The sequence below is a fragment of the Capsicum annuum genome, chromosome 10 (assembly GCF_002878395.1).
Source record: "Capsicum annuum cultivar UCD-10X-F1 chromosome 10, UCD10Xv1.1, whole genome shotgun sequence".
NCBI lineage: Eukaryota > Viridiplantae > Streptophyta > Magnoliopsida > Solanales > Solanaceae > Capsicum > Capsicum annuum.
Window position 1 is genome coordinate 115125995 of NC_061120.1, and position 23600 is coordinate 115149594.

Below are 23600 nucleotides of genomic sequence, written 5' to 3' on the forward strand. Positions count from 1 at the left end.
TGCTTAAGAGAAAGAGAGAAGGTAATCTAGGTGGCTCACTTCCTGCCAGATAATGATGGGTAAGCAAACCTGTTTCAGATATCCATGGAAGCAAGACTGAGTAGCTCAAAAGTATATACCAATTAGTGTTAATCTATAGGGAATAATTCATACACATAGAGATATTAATTTGAAGTACATATAAATTAATGCTACCAAGCAGGATGCTGAAGACTTCATGCCTGTTGGAACCTGACAGCACGCTTGTGTTAAAGTACATATAAACTATTCTGAATCTTTTTCTTAAACTATTCTTAATCTAAAGTATATACCAATTAGAGTTAATCAATAAGGAATAATTAGTTTCAAACTATCCCTTTGATAGGGATCTAATAGCATAACATAATTATCCCAGAGGTTATTAACAAATAGGCATTGTTGTTAAACATTGATGCATGAAAAGACTGAATAGCTATCAAAACGACTGAATAGCTATCAAGCATGAAATGACTGAATAGCTATCAAGCATGAAACGACTGAATAGCATCAAAATCCTTAGAGCTAGAAAAAGGACTTCATAGCTATAAAAGCCTTAGAGCTATCAATCATGAAAGGACTTCTCCGCTATCAAAATGACTTCAAGGCTATAAAGCCTAAAATAAAAAGAAATGAAAGGCTAGAAATGCTGTAAACTTAAAGATATGCCCAAAAAGTAGACTTCATAGCTAGAAAAACGACTTCAATGATATAAAGAATAAATAACAACTTTATAGCTATCAAGCCAAAAAAAAAGGAGTGTGGAGAAGGCGATGTGACGATACTCACCTCAGCCTCTCTGGCTGCATTAGTTACTAGATTCATTAAGCGACAGCCTTAGGATAAGGAAGTCCTTCATTTTCATTGTTGAAATAGGCAGCAACTCTCTTTCTTACTTTCTTTCATTTAGTTAGGCATGGTAAAGGATCTTGCTCGAAAGAGACTCTTCACCTACATAATTGGAATGACTCTTACCCTTACTTATCTCTTTACTCAGAGAAGTCCCTCTCGGAGGTTCCATAAGTTCACTTTGTTGAGAGGTGTAGACGCTTAAGCTGGGAACGGCAGTAAGGCCCCTATTGAGATGATTTTTTTCAGATCTTTCAATTAGCCACTAGGTGAAGTACCAAGAAGAGGATCGGCTAAAGCCATAACCAATACGGAGGGATTGACATAGTAAAGGAGGCTAAACAAAGCTATCAAAGGGATGTGCCCAGGAATATCCTTCTTTCGTACCCAAGAGGGGAACTCTTTCTAATAGGAGCAATTCAAGCATTAATTAGTACTACCTCAGATCTAAAAGGAAAGGAAGGAGAAGTATAGGGAAGTGTGCCTAAAGAAACTTTCTTCTATTCTAGGTGAGAACTCTAGGTCTAGGAGTCAAAAAGAGGTGGAACTTCTATATTATATATGCTATTTCGCGCTGAGCGAGGCTGCTTTCCCTCCTTACCAAACAAATATAATTATTATATAAGCATCAGAGTAGGTTACCGCTTGGCTGTCAATGAACGCTGCTTCTTCTGCCAAATCTGGAAACAAAAACTTGGATTCGCTAATCCTACCTCTCTCTCTTATCATAGGAGTTGAGAATCCACTTCTTTTATCAATGGCAATAACTTAGCCATCTTACGCTACTCCTTTCTCTTTCTTCCTTGTCTGCTGCTCTGCTTTAAGCCAAAACAAGGCCAGACGTAAGCCTAAAACTCAATCTATCTGCTATGGACTATTTGCTAAAGTTCAATCGATCGAAGCCCTTCTTTTATTCGATTCCGCTTCTTACGGCCGAAAGCCACTCCTTCTCTGAGGCGGCTCACCCATTTCTTCTTAAGAGGTTAGAGGAGGGTTTAGACAAAGAGCTGGTAAGAACATCACCAAGATGTAGCCTTTCCATATAGGAATTCTTCCCTAGGCAAAGGTTTTATTAATGCTTTTTGTGGAAGGTTGAACCCAACGAGCAAAATGAAATAGAGCGAGTAGTATAAAGCTACATCTTCCTATTCAGATATTGGTCTTTTCCGCTTGAGATAGCTCTTACGGGGGCATCCGAGCATAGGGATCAATTCGTATAGGGCTTTTCCTCATTCTTTCGATAGGAAGGTCGACCTTTTACTTAAGCGTCAAGGGAATTTTCTTCTTCTTAACGACCAAATGACTATAGAGATTCGGAAGACTCCAACCAAAGGCCAATTGGACTAAGGCTTTTCTATAGAATAGGATCCTCCCACTACTAACTGCTAATCTAATTCTACTACTGATCTAGAAGAGCTTCTCACTCAGATCACTAAGGACCAAGAGTCTGGACTCGCTGTGTCATTCTAAAAGATGCGAAATAGCTTTTTAGCAGCTATAACATGAGTCGAAAAATGTACCCACTAGAACAGCAAATGTTAAGCCCCTATCTCTGGCGGATTGCCCAGGGAAGTCAGAAAGGAATGGACATTATAGTAGAGAACGCGAGTCGGGAGGGATGCTCGCATTTCCTTCTCGTCGAGGCCAGACTAAACCAAAGATTGTAGCTAGATAGCCACCACTGCATTCCTATATTTTATAGCCTTTATCGACTACAGCCAATCGAAGAAAGGCATCTCTGATCAACCGACTCACCACTGAATGGCTTTGGCTTTCTTTTTCTACTCGACCAATGAGGACTTGAAAGAGAGCTGCCTGGACCGCTGACCACTTCTTGCTAACAAAAGGGGGGCGCACCCTCACTTACATTACACTCCTTTTTGAATGTGCACCTGACAAGCAAAGGTTCTCGGGACCGCTTTTACGACTACCAAGCAATCAATCCTCCGCATTCCCACTAAAGCACTTAAGGGGGCATTTCTACACTAAGATATAGAATGTTAAAAGCACGCATAGATGCACTAATGCTAAGGGCCGGTGTGCATAGCTCTTTCTACTATGGAATTCTAGTCCGTTGTACCTAACCTTTATTCACATTACAAATAGCGGATAAGGCGCATCTGATCTTTCTTCTTCAGTGCCAGGCATAAAAAAGAGCTAGCAATAAGAGCAAAATCTTAGAGCTAGAGCATACGTTAAGCCAGCTTTGCCAGATTGAACCACGTTTGTCTTAGAGTACCAGTCAAACTCATCACTAGGTGCAGTTTTTTTTGTTCTTTGGTCATTTCTAGTAACCTAGTAGATCTACTGAACTTTTTCCAGAAGGGAGTTTTGAAGGTCTGCGAAACTGGTAACCGTAGCCTAAAACTCGATCTACGGCCCCCTCAAGGTTAGGGGCACTCAAAAGTGTCATTTCCAATGGTGCAATCTATGGTGACTCTAAGGCATCTAGCAGATCCTTACCCTTCCAACTGAGAAAAAGTACACCACACTTTTTGATCAACACCTTGTTCTTCTCCACCGCCTCCCGTAATCATAAATTCTGGCAGCTCAGGTATTAACCCCTTTAAAAAGTACCTTAGATCTCTCCCTATTACTCGCTTTATTTCTAAGGGTGATAGAACATATCCCCCCCTGATAATAAGATTTTGCATATGAAAGAGTCTGTCGAGAGGCATATCCATAAATGCAGGATTTTGACTCTAAACGAAGGAATCTAAGCTTTATCAACATTGATAAGCTTTCTAGCTTATGCAGGTAGCTGGTGAAACTCCTTAAAAGTGCTAGAAATCTCCTCATCAATGGCATAATTAGCTAGGCTATCTGCCATAGCATTTCCTTCCTTGTACACATGAGAAAATCGAATTTATTTATCCCTCAACAATGTAACAATTTTCCTGACTATTGTATCAACAGCCCAGGGTGCAGACACCTCTTGTACTATGATCAGTCTAGCAATGGTTGAATCAGTCTCAATCACCACATTTGTGAAACCTTTATGCACACAGATTTTAGTAGCTAACTGAATAGCCATTATCTCTGAATACATATTTGTTTGAACGGGTAGCAGTACACAAAAATTCACCAGCAGCATCTCTAAACACCACAACAGCACCACTCTTACCTGGATTACCTCTTGATGCACCATCTGTCTTACATTGAATCCATTGTCCACTAAGGAATTCCCAACATACTCTTCTATAATGTAGCCTGGGGATGTAGCTCTCCAACTCACAAACCAATTCAGGCCAATTAGAAGACAATCTTTTCATCTTAGGAAACCTGTACACCAGTAAATTGTGCAGAGTTGCTGAAACCTGAGAAATTAGCCTGTTCAAGGAGATATTACCACCATACGTTCTTTTTTTTCTCCTCTTCCATAGCTCCCAGACAACTACACAGGGCAATGCTTGATATAAGGGCTTTAGATTTACATTTGCAGGGTGTTTCCACCACCTTTGAAATACCTGCTGTAAGCTAACACCATGTGTAAGACCTGCACCCAAGGAAAACTACTACCATACATTATCAGCACATTGACTCTTTAGAAAAAGATACAACATGGTTTCTACTGTTGGTCGATTACAACACCAAGACCTTGAGGGCATTGTATATCCAAGTCTTATCAGAATGTCATCCAAAGGAAGTTTGCAATGTCACACTCTCCATGAGAAGAATGATATTTTGATTGGCAACCATAACGCTCTAACGTACGTTGTTATAGTGCTTTGGAACACTGCCGATCACCACCTCCTGCAAGCAACTGTTGGTCACAAATGGGAATAATCATACGCTATCATAGGCGCTTCTAATTTCTTTGGACATTCTCAATGCAGCATATGCTAAAATCCGCCTAGTTACTTACTACTCTACTTAACAACAAATCCAAAATGATATGGAATTCAAATTGGTCAAGAAAAAGAACCACGCTAGTCGGAATTTGGGGAAAGATAGAGAGCTCTGTAGGCTCTCCTGATCAAATTGAGAGTTTGCTTTGCCAGTCCATGACTATGCCACACCCAGCAGTTCGAGGAGTTGGCCAGATACGGGTCGAAGCCCTGCCTCGAAAAAGTCAGGACTTTTGGGCAGATTCCAGTATCCGACCCATCTCTTTCTGTCGATTCCCCGTGTTGTCAGAATCTCTGGTTTGATCAGGACCAGGAGTCCCATTTATTCATTTATGAGAGCGACTCTCTGTTCTTATTCTCCACCAGGTCATCAAGTAATTAGCCAGCTCAATCCACTTTTCCATCTGATGATCTTCACCCTAGGACTGACTCTGTTTGACCTGGCTTGATTGCCTAGATAATGCTACTATCGCAAGAAACCTCTCAAAGAATAGGGAGTGAACGACCCTTCTATCTAGATCGGTGATTCCATTTGGCCGAGCCAGCTATCAAAAGTCTTGCAAGCAACCTACACTAAACTAAGCGAGCTAGAAGCTAAAGTGAATCTTTTTTGGCATCTTTTTCTTTGCTTTGACCGCGACTTTGTTTAGTCTTCCTCTTTCCTTCGGCCTCTATTTCAAAGCTAGCAAAAAGTTGTAGCCTTCGGGATCTCTCTTGAACGGCAGTCGATCAGTCCTTTTCTTCTATTGATACTGAGAGTGATGCTTTGACTGTCTCCCATATCATTCGATAATAAAGATCCACTACTTGCCTTGTCGACGTTAAACTCAGTACCTCACTTCCTTACTAGTACACCTACTAGACCCATACTCATTACGAATGTGTTCACCAGATATCTGACTTAGCAACCTTCTTCTTAGACTGGCAACGATAAGGAAGGAGATCTATGGATAATGGGATATAGAAGTCAGGTGCGACGGTCAGCTCAGTCAGAGCGGAAACTGTCAGGAAAGGTTATCATTAGACAATGTAGTGCAAGCGATGGGTAGCGCTTGCCATATGAAGAAGGCGACTATAATGAGAGATGAAGGCGACGTGGGCTTTCCATATAAATGTGGCGCTTGCAAGGCAATTCAGACAACGTTAGCAAGATGTAGCGCTAGCTAGGTTAGGGTAGCATTTGCCATAAAAAAGCTAGCCAGAATGTAGGTCAGGAAGGTGAACGATAGTACAAGCAAGCTAACACGCGGGCGAGGTTGAAGGGGTCTTGTGCAACCTTCAAATTATCGCAAGCGCAACCTTTGACCCCTTCATCGATAACCTCTCATTTGTTTGACTACTCGCGGGGCCTGCTGCATTTAGGTATAAGAAGCCCCACCCCAGAAAAGAGTGTAAAGCAGTACTCATGTTAAATTGTGTCCCTTGTAAATGAAAGAGCTCATGCCATAAATTGCTAATGAAGACCGGGTCCCCAGTCGTTGACAATTGAGTGTGGTATTCCATGTAATGAAACTATCAGTCAATGACGTGTTTGTTGCCAAGGTAGATCTTTTTCTTTGCCTTTAAAGAAATTGTGTAAGTAAAGAGAAAGATAGCCAGTCCTCTTGGGCGGCCGAGAGTGTTACGTAAAAAGGACTAAGGAGGATCCTATCCGTCAGGAGAAGGAGTAGTAGTTGGAGCTAGCCTTAGGGGCGGAATCAAATGATTAGGAGATAAACAATGAGACAAATGAGAGCACTTAGACAATTCACTTTGAGTACAGGGAAGTTTGCCAGTAGGAATTCCCCAGGGCGTATTACGATTTTTCACCGAGGGGGTGGATCGAAGCGATTGCAGCGAAGAATTGATCTGAAATGAAAGACTAAGTCTATAGGCATTATAGAAAGGATAGAACGTGCACCTAATAGCTCTTCTTGGATTGCTCTGGTATGATGGTTCCCCCAGAAGGGTCCGCCAATTCAACACAATAAAAGAGTTTGCTCTGCCGCGTAAGATCTTTGAATCAAAATCAACCACGACTACTATCTTTGGGAGAAAATACTTTAGGGTATTCGCTCTTCTCCTTGTACTCCTTTTTAATTGGTACTCGGGGGGAGATTCTCGAAGGATTCGTTGCCGCGTGCGACGGGAGGAGGGAGCCCTCCTTTGACCATATTTACCCTTCCCAAAGAGATGCGCAGCCAGCCATTCCCTAGCCGGATTTTCAGCCAGTTCCGCGCGCCATCTTGGTTCCGGAATTAGAGCACCCTCTTCTTTCGGATAGGCAAAGGAGAGCAGAGCTTCAAACCCAGCTAGCATTCTTCTTTCAAGAGAGGAAGGAGGCCAGGCACCTCCCAATCTATCTTGGGATACTGGATAAGCAGTTCCTGGTCGAAAAGAGGGTTGACGCTGCATTGGTGTAGGATGGGTTTTCCCCCCAGATGCTTTTGAAAATCCACAGCATCTTATTCAGTCACCCTACTTGGGTGGGACTTGCTATCGCCAAAAATACCTTAAATAGGTATTTGGACCAGATGGAATAGGAGGGCACGCGACAGATTCTACCCTATCTAAGGGTGATTCGCACAAGCTGGTTTTGGGTTTGAATGGGTTTGGCTAGCATAGAAGTCTCTCAAACCGGCGAAGGGGATGCATTTCTGGTACTGGTGGTATTAGACAAGCTCTAAGGGAATAATCTCTTTCTTATTTCTATATTTTTTTCCCATGATAACTAAGAACAAGAAAATCCAAAATTTCACTTTGAATTTTGGACCTCAACATCCTGCTGCTCATGGTGTTTCACGATCAGTATTGGAAATGAACGGAGAAGTGGTGGAACACGCAAAACCACATATTGGATTACTCCAGTGTGGCACGAAGCCGCTGATGCCGAGTCGACTCTATGCCGCTAGCTATGCCCTACTTGGTCCCCCTCCCCTAGCACGGTGAAGGATCCGTAGCACGTCATGAGCACCGGGATAAGGGGCGGTTGATCAACTCAAGCGAACCGCTTTACCTTATTCCAACATAGGGACAGAAGGGAGAAGGTTGTGAAGGTGGCCTCGTTATCCATACCTCCGGTTGGATGAATGGAGGACCGACCGACCCGAGTTTTCACGAGCATTGGCGGGTTTTGGAGTGCCAATCAAGGGCACTAGCGCATAACCCGGGGTGATCATCACCACCCACACGTACGGTTTTTAGGGGGATCTGGTCGAAAAACCGGTCGGCGCCCACCCAACTAGAGGGACTGAGAAATTAATTGAGTACAAAACTTATCTTCAAGCTTTACCTTATTCTGATCGTTCAGAGGGCGATCGTGGGGTTACTAAATGAAGTCCTCTATTTCTTTCGGAGGTGCTGACCCGCAGCGAGGCAGAGATGACTAAGTGGCATATGGAATATGGTGACGACAATACAATGTCATAAAAGGAGATAAAATGTGGAGCCAAAGACCCACTAAGACTAACCTATCTACAACTACATCCCCGAGCGGCAGTCAAATGGGGGTGTGAATGCAAGATACCAGCGAAATGATCGGCCGGACAAAGGCTAGGGCTGCTTCCTTCCCACTGCGTTCTTCCTTGTGTGTCATAGATATAAAGTGAGTGCACCAAAAAAGAACCGATCAATCTATTCTATGGTGAAGCATCCAAAGCATAACTGCACACTCACACGATCTTTGCTAAGAGATAGAAGCATTCGGTGGAACCGGTGAACTACACTTACTTCTGGATAGATGTGTGGGACAGATGGCTTGTGGTACCTGCTGCCCACCCTTCCTCCTCTGCTTTGAGAACCGTGTGAACGGAGAGTGGGCAGAAGAGAAGGAGGTCCTCATACAGAGTCGCACACTTACTTGAGCAGTGCGAGAGATTGGGGAATGGGTCGAATAAACTCCCCTGGGGTCGAAAAAATAACAGACGAAGCTTTACTTAGATAGGGCTTTGATTGGTCTTTTTTTTTTCTTAGTGATTGGAAAGGAGGGCGCCTGGGTATGTTAAAGAAAGGGAAGGCGAAAGCATCGAATGGTGAAGAGAGGCAGCTCGGCAGGAAAGGAATGGGAAATCGTCAAGGATGACTTCTTTGTTTGCGGAACAAAGGTCGCATTAGCGAGAGTGATTCTCTGAGCTGGTCTGGATTTCCAATGCCTCTGGAAACAGGTCGAGATAGATGACAGCACCTTTTTCCCCTCTTTCTTACTGGTAGGGAAATTTTCTCTTATGGCCTTCACCCCCCGCCCGGAAATAGAGAACCAAGCCCCTTTTTGATCCATTCATTTTTCATGTAGGGAGGATCCAGAGCGTTGCCCCCTCCTATTCGGGGCCGGATGGCCACACGCCACAAACACCCAACCTTTCTTTTGCTCTTCCTTTGGTTTGCCTCCACGAATGCGCCACTTAGGATCCATACTCATATTCCAAAGGCACTACTTCAATTCAAGCACAAGCCCCCCCCTTCTATTGCATAACTTAGAAAAGCTATAAACAAAGTACCAAAGTGGTTGCGGGAACGATACGCTTTGGTTACCGGCGATGGCTTCCAAAGGCAACCAGCTTTCCATACTAGTTGTTACCTTATGCTTCCATTTTTCCAATATTATTGAATAGCATGGCCTGGGGCTAAGATAACTCAAGTGGGAGTTCCGTGTTATGGGTGACCTTATTGCACGGTTCAGAGAGCACTTGTGTATGTGATGCAAGTGAACGTCTACGAAAAAGTTGTCGTAAAGTTTCGTTCTTCATTCTGTCGTCAACCCTATCTATGTTTCTATGATGGCCCAAGAACACGCTCATTCTTCAACCGTAAAGAGACTTTTGAATTGCGAGGTACCATTATGAGCTCAATATATACGTGTTATTCCATGAAATAACTCAAATTTCAAATCATTCACTTGCTTTAACTACTCATGCTATGGATATAGGAGCATCAACTTCGTTCCTGTGGGCTTTTGAGGAGCGGGAGAAATTGTTGGAATTCTATGAAAGAGTCTCGGGAGCCAGGATGCAGGCTAGTTTCATACGACTAGGTGGAGTGGCACAAGATCTGTCTCTTGGCTTATGTATAGATATTGATTCATTCACACAACAATTTGCTTTTCATATCGATGAATTAAAAGAGATGTCAACCGGCAACCATATCTGGAAACAACGATTATTGGATATTGGTACTGTCACTGCACAACAAGCAAAGGATTGGGGATTCAGTGGTGTAATGTTAAGAGGTTCTGGGGTATGCTGGGATTTGCGAAAAGTAGCACCTTACGATGTTCATGACCAATTGGATCCTGACATACCAATAGGTACCAGAGGAGATTTCTATGATCATTACTGTATTCGTATCGAAAAGATGCGACAAAGTGTTCAGATCATTATGCAATGTCTTTATCATATTCCTAGTGGCATGATCAAAGCTGATGATCGTAAGCTATGTCCTTTATCACGATCTCGAATGAAACTATCCATGGAATCGTGCACTGTGTGAAATGTATATCATCATTATTCTTAATCGAGACTCAGGTTAAGCTCCATCTCAGAACCTTGTGGGGTTAGGAGTAAAGCATCCCGAGGTTGGCGCATCTTGTTGAGCGTGGAGAAGCATTGGGAACCCTAATTTTTTTTCTTCGGAGCCATTTCTTTTTCCGTTCCCTACCCCGGCATAGCGCTTCACTTTCGGTTCTTCGAAAGAATCAACTTACGTCTCCCTTCTTCATTGATTTGGGGAAAAAGGAACCGTCTACTAGTTAGGAAGCTAGACATCAAGTAAGTGGTTTGATAAGGATAACTAAGCTGACACGCCAGAGCTGGCTACTGGCACAATGGGGTGGTGCCTTACCGCACTGTAGGCAGATGCGTGGTAGCATTCGTGGTGGTGCTTCAGGATTCTAATGTACTGCGTCCAAGATCAGAACGAGCTTGCAGACGGACCACTGCCATCCCATTCTTGAGTGAGTTGGAGTGCAGCCATCTTATCCACTGAACTAGCTAGAAGCTATCACTTTGGGTCAAAGCACTAAAAGAAAAGGACCGGGAAATACGGCGGCACGGGAACCACGGGACCCCCTACTAGTAAAGGGAAAATGAAAGTGCGCTCCTGTGCACCAGCTGAAAAGGCCCTTTCCCTTTTTAATAATAATAAATAAGGTAAGCTTTGTAGCTCCAACCTAGTCAAGGGGCTTTGATGTTCTTTGTATAGGTTGGGTTGCTGGATACGGGATCCTCGTAGTAGGCTGGACCAAGATCTAACCGAGAGAGGGCAGTTTTTAGAAACAACTGGTTGGGAAAGCAAGAGAACACTTCGCATTTTCTTATCTTCTTCCCGCCCTAGGAGTAGCACGAAAAGAGGGATTAACATTATTGACCCAATGATAAAGCACTAACACCTTCCTCGTTGGGGCTCCGTGCACTGGGAAAAGGCTGACGCGATGGGAAACCAGCCACTAGTTACAAAGCTCCAATAAGGTATTGAGAGGGCTATCACAGTCAGGTGCGAATTTCCTACCTAAATTTGGAAACTACCCCTATTCCTATTTAGGGAGTTGAGGCGAAAAATGGCTTGATGAACCGTTTGCCACGCACTGGCCACATTCACTTGCTTATTGTAGAGGCTGTAAGTACATAGTGCCCCACAAGTAGGCTGATTTTTCCAGAATGCAGTTCGAGATAACCATAACCGTGTATATATAGAAATATATCTTTGACGCTGTCATTTCAAAATGTTCAGTTCAACCGCTCTTTCACCTCACAAAGATCAAAGTTGGCTTGATGAGCGCAGATGAGGAAGAGGGAGCAAGAAAACCAATAATCTCTTTCTTGTCCTTCTACTTAAGGTTAAGTGGCAAAGAGAAGTGATTTTGCTACTGAGAAAGCAAACGGTTAGCGCGAAGGTTCAAGACTTAGCCGAGCGTTAGTGAAGCTAGATTCTCATAGTGAGGTGCTTCGAGTTAGCGAAGTGCTGTAGTTGCGCCGAAGCCCTATGTGCTATAGTGCTAAGCCAAGGATGCTCCGCCTTCTCTATAGAAGCAGTCAACTGAGTTCTGAATGAATTAGCTCCTTGGTAATGGCTTAATCTATAGATAGAAAGCCCTATGATGGGAAACTACCATGTTAGGTTTGGAGAGAGATGGGACTGGTTATATAATAGGGGAAGCAGATACAAGATTTTTCTTTCAATAGCCGGCCAAATGACTACAGGATCATCGGTCTACTCTATCTCTATTCACCATTTCAAACCTTATACAGAAGATTTTTCCGTACTAGCTCCTTCTACCTATACTGCAGTTGAAGCACCTAAAGGAGAATTTGGTGTCTTTCTGGTCAGTAATGGAAGCAATCGTCCCTACCATCGTAAAATAAGAGCATCTGGCTTTGCCCATTCACAAGGATTCGATTCTATGTCCAAACATCACATACCAGCAGATGTGGTCACCATCATAGGTACTCAAGATATTGTGTCTGGGGAAGTGGATAGATAGGACTACTAGTTGCTTGATCAGGGCCCTATCTTTATTGCGAGCTAAAAACCCAATTTATACTCCCTCTTTCTTTATTTTTGGAGATTCTATCCAATTATCAGCCCTGATACAGAAAGGAGCAAAGAAAGAAGAGTTGAAGACGGCTTAATAGTAAGAGAACCCCCTCATCTCATGGCTAGGAACATCTATGTAGATGGGATTGGATTTATAGTGCTAGTTAGGGGTAGGTATAAACCTTCAGTCATCTTCTTCGATCTTCCTTGGAATATCCATCATCTTGGTCTCGACCTTGTTGACCTCTCCCTGATCGAAAGTTCCTATTTTGCTGCCTCTTCGATCGTCTCTGACTCCCTAAAAAAGAAGATTGGTGACCTATATTGTCAGGGTCTTTCCTTACCTTAGCAGAGCCTTATGTCCCTTCAACATTCCTATTCATCTTGCCTTGTCTTTGGCAGCGCAGTGGACTGATTATCCTATATATAATATCTACTCTAAAGATTAAGAGGATAGAGGGTCTCCCTTCCATAGATTCGATTGGGATTGATTCTCAGGATCGAGCCCTTATAAGAGGCGTGCCTACCGACACCTGTCAAAGTCTTCAGCTTGCACGACGTCTCCTTCCATTTGCTCCAGCTATGAAAGAAAAGAATGGTCACAACACTTTATTCTCTTCTACCGCTTTTTGTTTACTTCTGGCCTTCTCGAACTCCTACACGGGGGGAGTCAGTCTTTTTATTTTAAAGGCATATAGTGTGTTCTCGCTTTCAGGGGGAATTCTTGGAAAAATCTAGTACAAGGAGGAAGTGAGGGTGGGACAGGTGAATCCGATGTGAGGGAAGGATTGCTACGTCAGTCAAAACTAGGGCTTATGTAATTGAATCAGAAATGCATATTTAAGATAGGGATGGAAGGAGACAGTCAAAGCAGGGATTGATCTATTCCAAAACTACTAGGCAGGGACCTATTCCTAAGCCATTTTTAGTAGACAAATAGGGAAAAGGACTAAAAACATTCTTCGTAAGATGAGAGCAAGCATTAGATGAAGCCTACTTTGTCCATCTCTCATATCAACTTCCTCTCTCGATAGCATAAAGCCGCCCAATACAGAGAACAAACATGGTCAGTAGGTAATTAATCTTTGTTTGGATAGCAGTACGATACACGCATCAAGATATGATATTTGCTTTTCCATCCATGGCATTCAAAAGAAATGGGGAAAGGGAGAGTTAAAAGCACCCTGTAGATAAATATCAAGAGCCTGTAGACCGGGGTTGAACGATATCCCCCTTCTGTTAATCGAGAGTGTGATGAAGTAAACTTAAAATATTGTGTAGTAAACTGATGCTGTGAGGCAGAGATAGCTGCACTTCTTGTTCTTTTTTCCCTTCAATTCTTTATCGCTTCTTTCAGTTCTCGCTACCCCTGACCATAAGAAGAAGAATATACTATAAGAGCGAGGTGCAAGTGCTGCATAAAGTTCTGTTATCCATTGTTCAAGCCTTTCTTTAAGCAGAGTACTTTCTTTCTGATCATTGGCAAGCACAGATGGGCTTTCACACCCGCTTATGTTGTGGGTGGGATGAAGGCATCTATCTTATTATATGGAAGAAGATCGTTAGATGGTTAGCGGCTAGAACAAAACAAGAGGTGTTGTATAGAGGTTTCCAAGCAGAGGTGCAAAGCAATTGAGATATATATAGAATAGATGGTAGGGTTCCAAGCCTCGCCTAGCACCAAAAGAGAAGGCTTTGTTCTGTAGGGTACGGCCCTGGACAGTGGAAAAATAGAATAAGATGGAGCCTACCTACTTGGTTCGGACGAAGTAGATAGATCAAAGGAATGGAATCCAGGTGGTTCTTATGCCACTTTTGATGGTCTCGGAGATAGATGGAAAAGCATTAGATCGATGGCCGGGGTAATTTCCTTCCCACTCCGAGGCATATTGATCTGGATCCCTGGGAACAGGTCTTAGAGAAGTAGATGGCTCGGCTCCACTGGGAGATGGGAAACTATATGCGGAGTTAGAGGCAGAGGGACTTGTACTTGGCTAACCGTCAGAGGGATGGTAAGTAGATTGTTCGATAGCTTACCCACGAAGATGGATTTTCTTCTGGTCGGCCACCATAGTACTAAGACTGAAAGCCTGCTAGGCAGTCTACACAGAAGGGAAGTCACCAAACGTGGGAAAGAGTACCTTTTTCTTACTCGAAGGAACCGCTACCATAGGATTGTTGACAAGGATGCCTTATTGTTTGGACTTTCATTAAGGATAGACCTAGGATTGAAAGAGTCGCAATAGATGGATAGCATCTTCAAGGGATTGATGGCTTCTTCAGGAAAGGCTTGGCCTCCAGAAGATGAGGACTTTTTCGGAAGGATAGAGTCATTGTATTCCCGAGTACTGATTCTCTTTTAGGATGGTATTCTATTGAATGAAGGCTACCTTCTTACTTGGCAGGATGGGGTAGACAGATATAGTACGATTGGATTGATGGATGGTGCACTATCCTTCTCCCAATCATTTCTCAGCAAAACCAATGAGTACAACTTATTAAAGGGAAACTACGAAAAAGATCTTAGAGCTAGCTCTCTCAATCATCCACAGCTCCGGGATTAATGTGCTCTTTTTTATGCTGGAGTCATAGCTTATCTAAATTCTTATTCCCACCCCTACAAGGTCTTTAAATAAAATGAAGATAAGACGATAACTTATCATCCGCATCTATAACTACTTCTAGTTTATATACACTGCTAAAAGGTTGAATTCCAAATAATTAGGTTAGGGCAGGGTGGAGTTCCTCTTTAGCACTGTTCTTTTAGGTGTAGTTCCATCTAATCAAGGTATAAAAAAAAAATCAAAAGCCTGGTTAAGCTTCAATGAGCTGCCTATTGATATTCCTGACTTTTCCACTATTGCTTAGTTCTGGGTAGATGGGTTGGGCTTGCCACACAGGTACGCCCGGGACTCTGAGAGTGACCGACCTTGGCACTTTCACTCACTCAGTCCCCAACTATAGTGTGCTCCCTACCCAATGACTCTATTCCTGAGCCCATAAGCATAAACAGAAGGATTGACCAATCCCAGATAAAGATAGATGGTGAACTAAGAAGATCAAAAAGCATTTTCATTCCCTCTCTGTTCTCCCTGGAAACTATACTGGGGAACTAAGCCTAAATGAAATGGTAGGTTTCGATATCTTTTTCCCTTCACTGACTCTTTATCTTCAGCTTCAATTACAAAGCATTCTGCTTCTAAGAAATTCTGCCTTTGAGCGATGACTTTTGGAGCAGGAGTAATAGGGCAAAACAAGCCTACACTGGCCACCATCACCATCCTTTCTTTATTAGTTAGTGCCGGCTCTAGCTCTCTCAACAAAGAAATCTCTGTCCTACTGAACGCATCGGTCTTTCCAACTCGATATGTGATCTGAAAATCCTCATTATGAGGCGGGCAATGGAATGAAACCGTCGGATACTAATCCTAGGTTCACGAATCCGAAGAAATCAAACTGAGTTACTGTCCTCGGAGACATTTCAGAGGTCTTTGATAGAGTTCAATCAGCCCTTTTCCACAGTTAGAGGAGTGGCCAAAGGAAAAGAATCAAGCATATCTGTACGAGGCAAGAGATCTAGGGCATATTTCTACTGACGAAAGATAAGAGTGCGCCCCTGCCGATACACTTCCATACCAAGAAATTCGTGGAGAAGGCCCAACGTCTTTCATATTTTGATGAGTATGCAAGAACGAAAGAAGAGCAGGTATTCCCTGTTGATCACTACCTGTGAGAAAAATATCATCGACATATAAAAGAAGGTAGATACTATCCCCAGATGTGTGACGAATGAATAAAGAGGTATCACAGTGGGGCCTGTCTTCTATCCGGTTCTTGGGTCCGGTCGAGCCTCTTTGAAATTACATCCCCGACTCTCGTCTAACTCGAATTGCCCCCACTCCTTTGGCAGTTAAAGTAGCTCACTTCAACAAGTAAGATTATATCCCTAGGGGTATGTTACGAGCAGAAGTTCTCTTGCTAGTGGAAGTAAGAGAAGCAAGGTTAGGACCGCATATAAATAGAATAGGGGAAAGAAATTTGATTCCTTAGAAGTTTGTCCGGTTGGGAAAGCCAGAACTCTTGTAAACCAGCTTGATAAAGGGTAGTGGTAGGGACAGTCTCAGTACCACTTTTAGTGCGATAGTCCTTCATTGTAACTTAGATTGCACGATTAAGATCAAAGAGTCCGTTCGGTAAGTCAGCCAGTCGTCCTCTTATCTTGAACGAGCATCATTGTCCCCATCACTTTCTCATCCTCAACCTCTAGAGGAGTGGAAGAGACTTCTTTGTCCTTCTTGTTTTGAATTTTGCTCTGACTTCTTCTTATCTAAGCATTTGCTTTGGCCTACAAAAGCTCGGACGAGCGGGGAATATCATAAACTCAAAGAAGACCCGGGTCAGCCGACCTAGAAGAAAACACAAATAGAGATAGGTCAACTGATTAATAGGTATACTTGTTAAGAGACACAGACAAAGGTACATAAGGAATCACATCATCACCTCCTTCTTGCTTTTGGGCTTTATTAGCGTCAGCTGAGGCCTCTCTTTGATCAGTCCTGTCTTTCGGTGCTTGCCCTTCTTTGTTGAATAAAGATCTTCATCGATCTCCACTATGGTTGTCACTCTTATAGGATAGGGAGAATTTATGTATTACGAGAATGTCATCGAAGTAGGATCGCTAATGGGATAGTCCAGTGGTACTCCTTGCCTCTGTTGACCCAATTAACCAATGGGGACCGACAGACAGCTTGCTTAGTAAAGTCTTTTATCTTTCATTCAGGGGTCATGAATGATTAAGAGAAATGAAGGGTGAGTGCAACGAACTAGAATTTGGGACCAGTCTTGTAGTGAATAAAGGAAAAAGGTCCCGGTAGGGGTCAGCAGCATCGGGAGGTGAAGGTGAACAACAAGGACTATCTCTCATAGCTGATATCCCACCCTTCTTCCATAAGGATGGATTCGGGCTTAATCCAACTCGACCAAGGGGGGAGGATAACTCCTTTTCAATAATAGGAGCATAACCTACTACTAATGTATGTAGACCAAGGACTTTCCATTTCAATGGGATTCTCAGCTCCAGTTCTTTCCCACCAGCTCGTTCTTTACTAGGCATCTAGGTGAACCCACTGGGTTAATTAACTCAACATAAAGAAAGCTCATTAGATCAAAACTAGGGGAGTGCTTACTAATAGCGAAAGGTTAACATCTCTCCACCCTTATTAGTAGTAGCGAACATCAGGTAACTTCGTGCTGTAAAATGATAGATTGGTAATGAAAGGCAATGTACTAAGAAAGTACAACTCTATTAGACCTTTATCTGGAAAAAGCTAGAAGAAAGGCGAGAAACAAAGGTTGCCTACTACTAATAAGGGCGGGTAAGAAAGAGAGGTGAGGTGACTAGCTTTGTAACTTTATTCAATCTAAAAGGTTGGCTCAGTACCCTATCCGCCTTTAAGTGAAGGGTCGCATCCACCGAAGATGGCAACGGGAAAGACGGGAGCACGAACGAGGTAGCTTATGCTTTTTTTCATCCTCACTACCTGGTTTATAGTAGAATATGAAGAATATGAACTTCTCGCATTCTTATTTTTGGTATGTTCTTATGAGAAGCTCTGGTGCTAAATCTTAGGTCTGAGGTATGGGTCGAATCATGATAAAGAAGGTTCGGTGGTTTTATAATTCCCAAGCGGAAAGTCGTATACTTTCAAAGTAGATGGAGTGATCAAGAGGACCTTCTTGCGCCAACATACATCCAATGGCATAGAGTGATGTGTCAGTATGAACATGGAACTCCTTATTCCAATCCAGAAACTGAAGGATTGGGCATGACAGCAAACACTCATCTACATGCTTAAAGGCTTAATCCTGTTCCGGTTCCCAAGCCTTATACCTTTTTTCTGCAATGATTTAATTCTGGGATTCTGCGCTTTGAAAAGTCTTTTTTGATGCATCCGTAATAGCCTATGTGTCCCAAAAAAGAATGTGCTACGCCCGGCCCCCTTTTCAGTAGATGAGATTAGGAAGAAAGCCCGACTTCGAAGCTCAGCTTAGCCCAGGACTTGGGAATAGAGCGAAGGAAAGGTTAATATTACTATATTATTTCTTCCCTCTTCTTCCTCCCTGACTTCATACTCGCTCTAACCCAACAAAAAGGGCAGATTTCCATTTGGTGGGTGGGTCTAGGGCAAACGAAAGTGATGTGTAAAAGAGGGCAGGTGAGGCATTGTGTCGTCGAACAAAAAGAAATTTGCACTTCCATTTTGTAGTAGGAGTGCTCCTTTGTTAGCAGGACATTTCGTGCAAGAACTAGGTTTGAGTTAGTGCACTAACTAGGTTGTTTTTTCTTACCTAATGGCTCTATCTCTAAGGTAACCCAGACTAGTAGCAACCGATTCTAGTAAATGACGATATTGTTTCATAGAATTAGTTGTTCTTTCTCTCCCCTTTCTTCTAGAGGAATTGAGTCATTCATTTCGGTCTAACTTCGTTACTGTACCTCGGTCTCACTCCGACAGCATACTATCCTAGACCTCTGTCTATTCCGACATTGATAGAAATTCATAGTTAGGTTAGCCAGCCCGGTAACCCAGACAAGTGGGAGGCTCTGCACTTTCCCTATCATACGATTCTGCCAGACTATTCTATTTCATTCATTCTCCATTCCATCTACTCCAGGAACCCATAATCTGATGATTCTTTCACATATGATCTTTTTTGTGAATTTGACATCAGTGATCTACGAACATCCTTTCTTCTTTCCATTCCAAAAAGGAATAGTTGGCTGATAGGTGCCCAACCCAGGCCGGGACATCATTCTTTTCTCCTCCTCTAGCTACTGGTGAGGGGCAATCGGCTGATCCCTGAAACCATATTTGTTGATACGTATATGGATAGATAGATAGTGATTCTTCCTCTCGATGAGGAGGGATGGAAAGAGAATCCTCTTTCATCGGAATATCCAATTCAAAGGTAAGAGACGAAGAGAGAATAAGTTCATTTCGGGTCACAGAAAAGATCGGATCAAAGGAGAAAGGTTAGGCACTTCCTAAAATCATTTCAATAAGATATTGCTTCTTGCATCAACACTAATTCAACTATTTCATTGATCCAAGAATGAATTTCCCTTAGCCCATAAGCTATAAGCTAGAAAGCCAAAATTTAGTCAACAAGTACGGATTTTTAGACTGGCATCTTAGAATAAGAAAGGATTGTTCCTGATCCAGAATTTGCAACACAACATAAGTAGAAGCATGCTATGCTAGCATAGAATAGTTGTACCGAGTGAAAACTTCTTTTCTTAGGATCAACAGTATAAAGATATTCTTTGGCGTAACAAGCCTTTCCTTTCTTCATAAAGGAAGAGAACCGAAAAGCTTTGATGTGAGGAAAGTTAATCTATAAAGATGGAGTAATTCTCTCTCTTCTACCTATCGCTTTATCTAAGCTCCAGTTAACCCAATGCAAGATAGAGGGATCTATAATTAGACTGACTCTTCTCTTTCCAAAAGTGAAATGCTTCTTTTATGCCATTATCTTCCTGCCAAACCTACTAGTTCGATCCAACCCAGCAGACTTAGAGCAAGAAATGCGTACTTTTAGAATAAGCCTATCATCTTGAAATAGTTCCAACCTATTCTAAGATGATGATTCGAAGAGCAGATTAGCCGTAAGCAGATGACTAATTGTCTCTGTAAACCACTGATTCAAGGACTAGTTGAATTACGGCTATTCTCACTAGTCTTTATTTCCCTTCTCATCCAGCTTGAGATCGGTTCTTACGTCGAGCGGGTTACAAGCTTTAAGAAAGCACTACTGGGCCCACGGTTTCTCAAAGACGAGAGGCTAAAGAAAAAGTCAAGTCCATCAACTGATGAAGAGAAGAAGGAAATGTCTCTTGTTCCTTATTCTTATACAGTTGGTAGTTTGATATATGCCATGGTTTGCACTAGGCCAGATATTGCACGGTACTGTTAGTAGCTTTCTTCCTAATCTAGGAAAGATGGCCCTTGGGCCACTTGACTAGTTGGAGAGGAGCTTCGCTCTCTTCTTTTCTTTTATATAATATCCTCTGCCACTGCTAAAGGAAATGGTTCTTAGGTCGGTGAAACTTTCACCAAAGCCAAACTCATGACAAGGAATTTTTGGTCATATCCATTGGTCTTGTTGTTACGGTTTAGGGCACTCTAGAAAAGATGAATATGTACCTTCCCTTTACTGGTTATCATACCAATTAGCTGCGCGAGTACCCGAGACGAACAGAGAACTAAGTCAAAAGAAATCCAGTTAGTCCTAAAGTCTTGGAAGTGGGTTATGGGGTTGAAAGTGTCGAACCATTCTCATATCTTATAAGTAGGGTCATCGCCTTATAAGACCTTTGTAAGGAAGGGAAAGGAGGGAGAATAAGGGAATGTGCCAAGTAGCTGATTGCACATTACTCAGGCAAGGAATAAGACGTTTGAGAAGGGATGCCGAAAAAAGGCTTCAATTATTTCTGGTGCAAAGTCAGTAGTACTAGGGCCTTCGAGTTGGAATTTCCAACTATAAACAAGTGTAGTAAAGTCACCTCCATTCTCGATTTCTATTGCGACAGAGGGAGGTCTCATAACAGAGTCAGTGCTAGTCTTGGGATCAAGGCTTCTTTCCTTCGCTGAATCAGGAATAGCCGACTCCAGGTAATACCAGCTCAAAGGCGATGACTAGTAGATCCCTTTTTCCTGGCTATATGATATCATATCAGACAGAATAGACCGAGCCAAAGAGCACTAACTAGGAGCGAAGGTTCCAGAAGTGAGCAAAAGGAAAGGGAGTAAGTGCACCGCAAGACCAGAGAAGGCAACTTGTGAAGTGACCTTCACTCGGGAACGGATTTGATAGGGCCGCGAGAAGACTTGTTTTTTTCTTTCTCTTGCGTCCGGCTATTCCTGCTGAGTCCTCACTCCGGTTAGATGGGAGAATCACTGTAGATAGCGATAGAAGACGCAGTATACAAAGTGGTCTTAGCATGAAGGGAGGATGTAGGAATATCCACTCATTCGATATACGACTTCAAAAGCTTACATGTACGAAATAGCCTAGGAAAAAAGAATTGAAAGCATCGAAGCACTAGCAGACCCAAAAGCTAGCATAGAAAATAGGGAGCATTGTGCCTTAGCCGACTTCCAAGGCTTGTTAGGCTTGGCGAATGCGGACGAAGAGCTTTCTCAGACTCCCAAAACATAGGAGTACGGTCATAGAACGAGTCCCGAACCCAAATCGGTCAAAGGTCAAAGGTCAAAGATAGACCTGCCATACTCTAATTCAAAATCTAAGTTCCCAGGCTATTAATAAAGAGAAGAAGGAAAATCGATCATAACAGCACTTCCTATAGTGGAATTGGAATCAACGGATTCTTTAACTCAGGCTTCAGGGGGAGGAAGCTTAGTATAAATCTTAGTTGAAAGAAACTAGGCCTAAGACCACAGAAGGAGGATTGCTTATATAATATAAGCCATACATAGACGAAAGTAGCATTCAGGCATCCTCTCATTGAGGAGGTCTTAGATAGAAGATGAGCCATCTCTTATAATGTGGAAGTATAACAGTAGAAGCAGTTATTGCCCCATACCCATGAGCATTAGCGTGTAAAGCTAAGTTAAGGTCGGAAAGAAAGAATGGGTGGCTACCTATTTCCTCAGTCGATAAGAGAATCTTTCTTCAGCACAGATCAAGGTTTGTTGAAGATAAGTATCAAGTCCTCTATCACTGGAATTTCAAATATTGAGGAGTGGCAACTCTGAATAAATTACAGAACCTACTCCCGGGTAGTCTTTGACTACCTCTTTCCCCTGTCCTGGCTGGCTCTCCTACCTGGGATCCCTTCTCCTCGGAGAGCTGCCACTCAAGACTGTTGGATCACTCATCAATGTCATAACCTTCAAATTATGGAGCCAATGCTAACTTGGCTAACACTGAGACTGAGAGAAAAAGGGTTCTTGATGGCATTCCCAGCCTACGAGGTTATGAACTAAACTCCCTCGCAAGTGCCATGTCATGGAACTTATTTTCTTCTTTGTACGAGTCTATAAAGGCCTTTGCCTTTGAAAAAAGAAGCTGCTACAGACAGAATAGGCTGCTCTCGGCTGCCAATGAGGCACTCCCTTCACCCTATTCGGGGTCTGCTCTCACCCCTAAAACTTTCGTCAAGTGGCTGTTTGGCCCCCTTCTTATTCGGCCGTCAATGAACATGGCGACGTATATAAGGAGATGAAGGAGATCGTATTCCCTTACTCGTCTATTCAATTAAGCCTTCGCTTAGCTATTCGAATCAATAATGGAATAGGAATAGGTGTGGTAACTACGTTTTGTGCCCTTCACCCCCTCTCCATTTCTTTGGCTTCAACGTTAATCGGAAAAGCCCAAGAGATGAGGAATCTAAGGAACATTTGTCACTCGAAATGAGTTGAACATATAAGGAATCTGAGGATTCGTTGAACTCAGTTCAACTCATTTAGTAAGAAGAATCCTCATATTAGGAGGCTAAGAGCTTTGGCTCTTAGTTTGCTTCCTTGATTCCGTCCCTTGGCACCGCTCTTTGGTACTTCAACTGTCTACCTGATTATCGTCCTGGAACCTGGGGTCAATCAGCCCAGTCCTTTTGATTCATATAAGGATTGCTTGAGTTTGTTGGAGTATCTTTCTCTTCCTTTCTGACCAACTACTACCTAGTTCTATCAAACCATACTATTTCACTCCTGGAATTCCCTGATAAAGAACTCCATTTCTATACCTGAGGCTAGCTACTAGCTCAGACTCCGGCTTCTGAGTGTGGCCAAGTGGTAAGTCCTTTCTTTTCTGTCTGAGAATATGTCTTCTCTTATGAGGTGGCATGAGACAATCAGTGAGTTTCAGGTGGCTTTAGTCTTTTGAATATTCCTGAGATGGATCGAGTCTCTGGTAGGTCTAGGTGGCTAGAGACCAACGCTAACATTCCTATTTCAAATTCTAAAGTACACGAAAATCTTTGACATGAGGTACGCAGTTGCTCAAAGAGGACACTTTCAATCTTTCTTCATGAAAGCCAGGCAGTGGAGATAGAGTCCAAGCACACTATAGCACTGCAGGGAAAGAAAGAAAATCAATTTCTTATCGTGGAGGGACATTTAGCCACAAATGCGAGGTTCTGACGGTGTTGATGACCCTCCTTTTAGTAAAGTTTAGGGGGTGGAAAGTGGAAGAGAGAGGTCGGACCAAAAAGGATAAGAAGGCTCTCCATCCACTTTATTTATTTGACAGAGGCAGACTGAATCGTGTGCGAGAATCTTTTAAAACAACAAACCGACCTGTACCCTTTTCTCTGAAGGCAGGACTTGAACAATGAAGTAAAAGGCTTGACTTTCATGTTAG

General features: G+C 42.8%; 1 protein-coding gene across 1 annotated transcript; it reads left to right on the forward strand.

Moving 5' to 3' along the window:
- Positions 1-7336: 7336 nt before the first annotated feature.
- On the forward strand, positions 7337-10175 carry LOC124887778 (NADH dehydrogenase [ubiquinone] iron-sulfur protein 2-like). Its single transcript, XM_047397699.1, is given in 4 exon segments — positions 7337-7558; positions 7934-8002; positions 9454-9546; positions 9548-10175. Coding segments are annotated over 4 exon segments (933 nt in total). The 5' UTR covers positions 7337-7415.
- The last annotated feature ends 13425 nt before the right edge of the window (positions 10176-23600 follow it).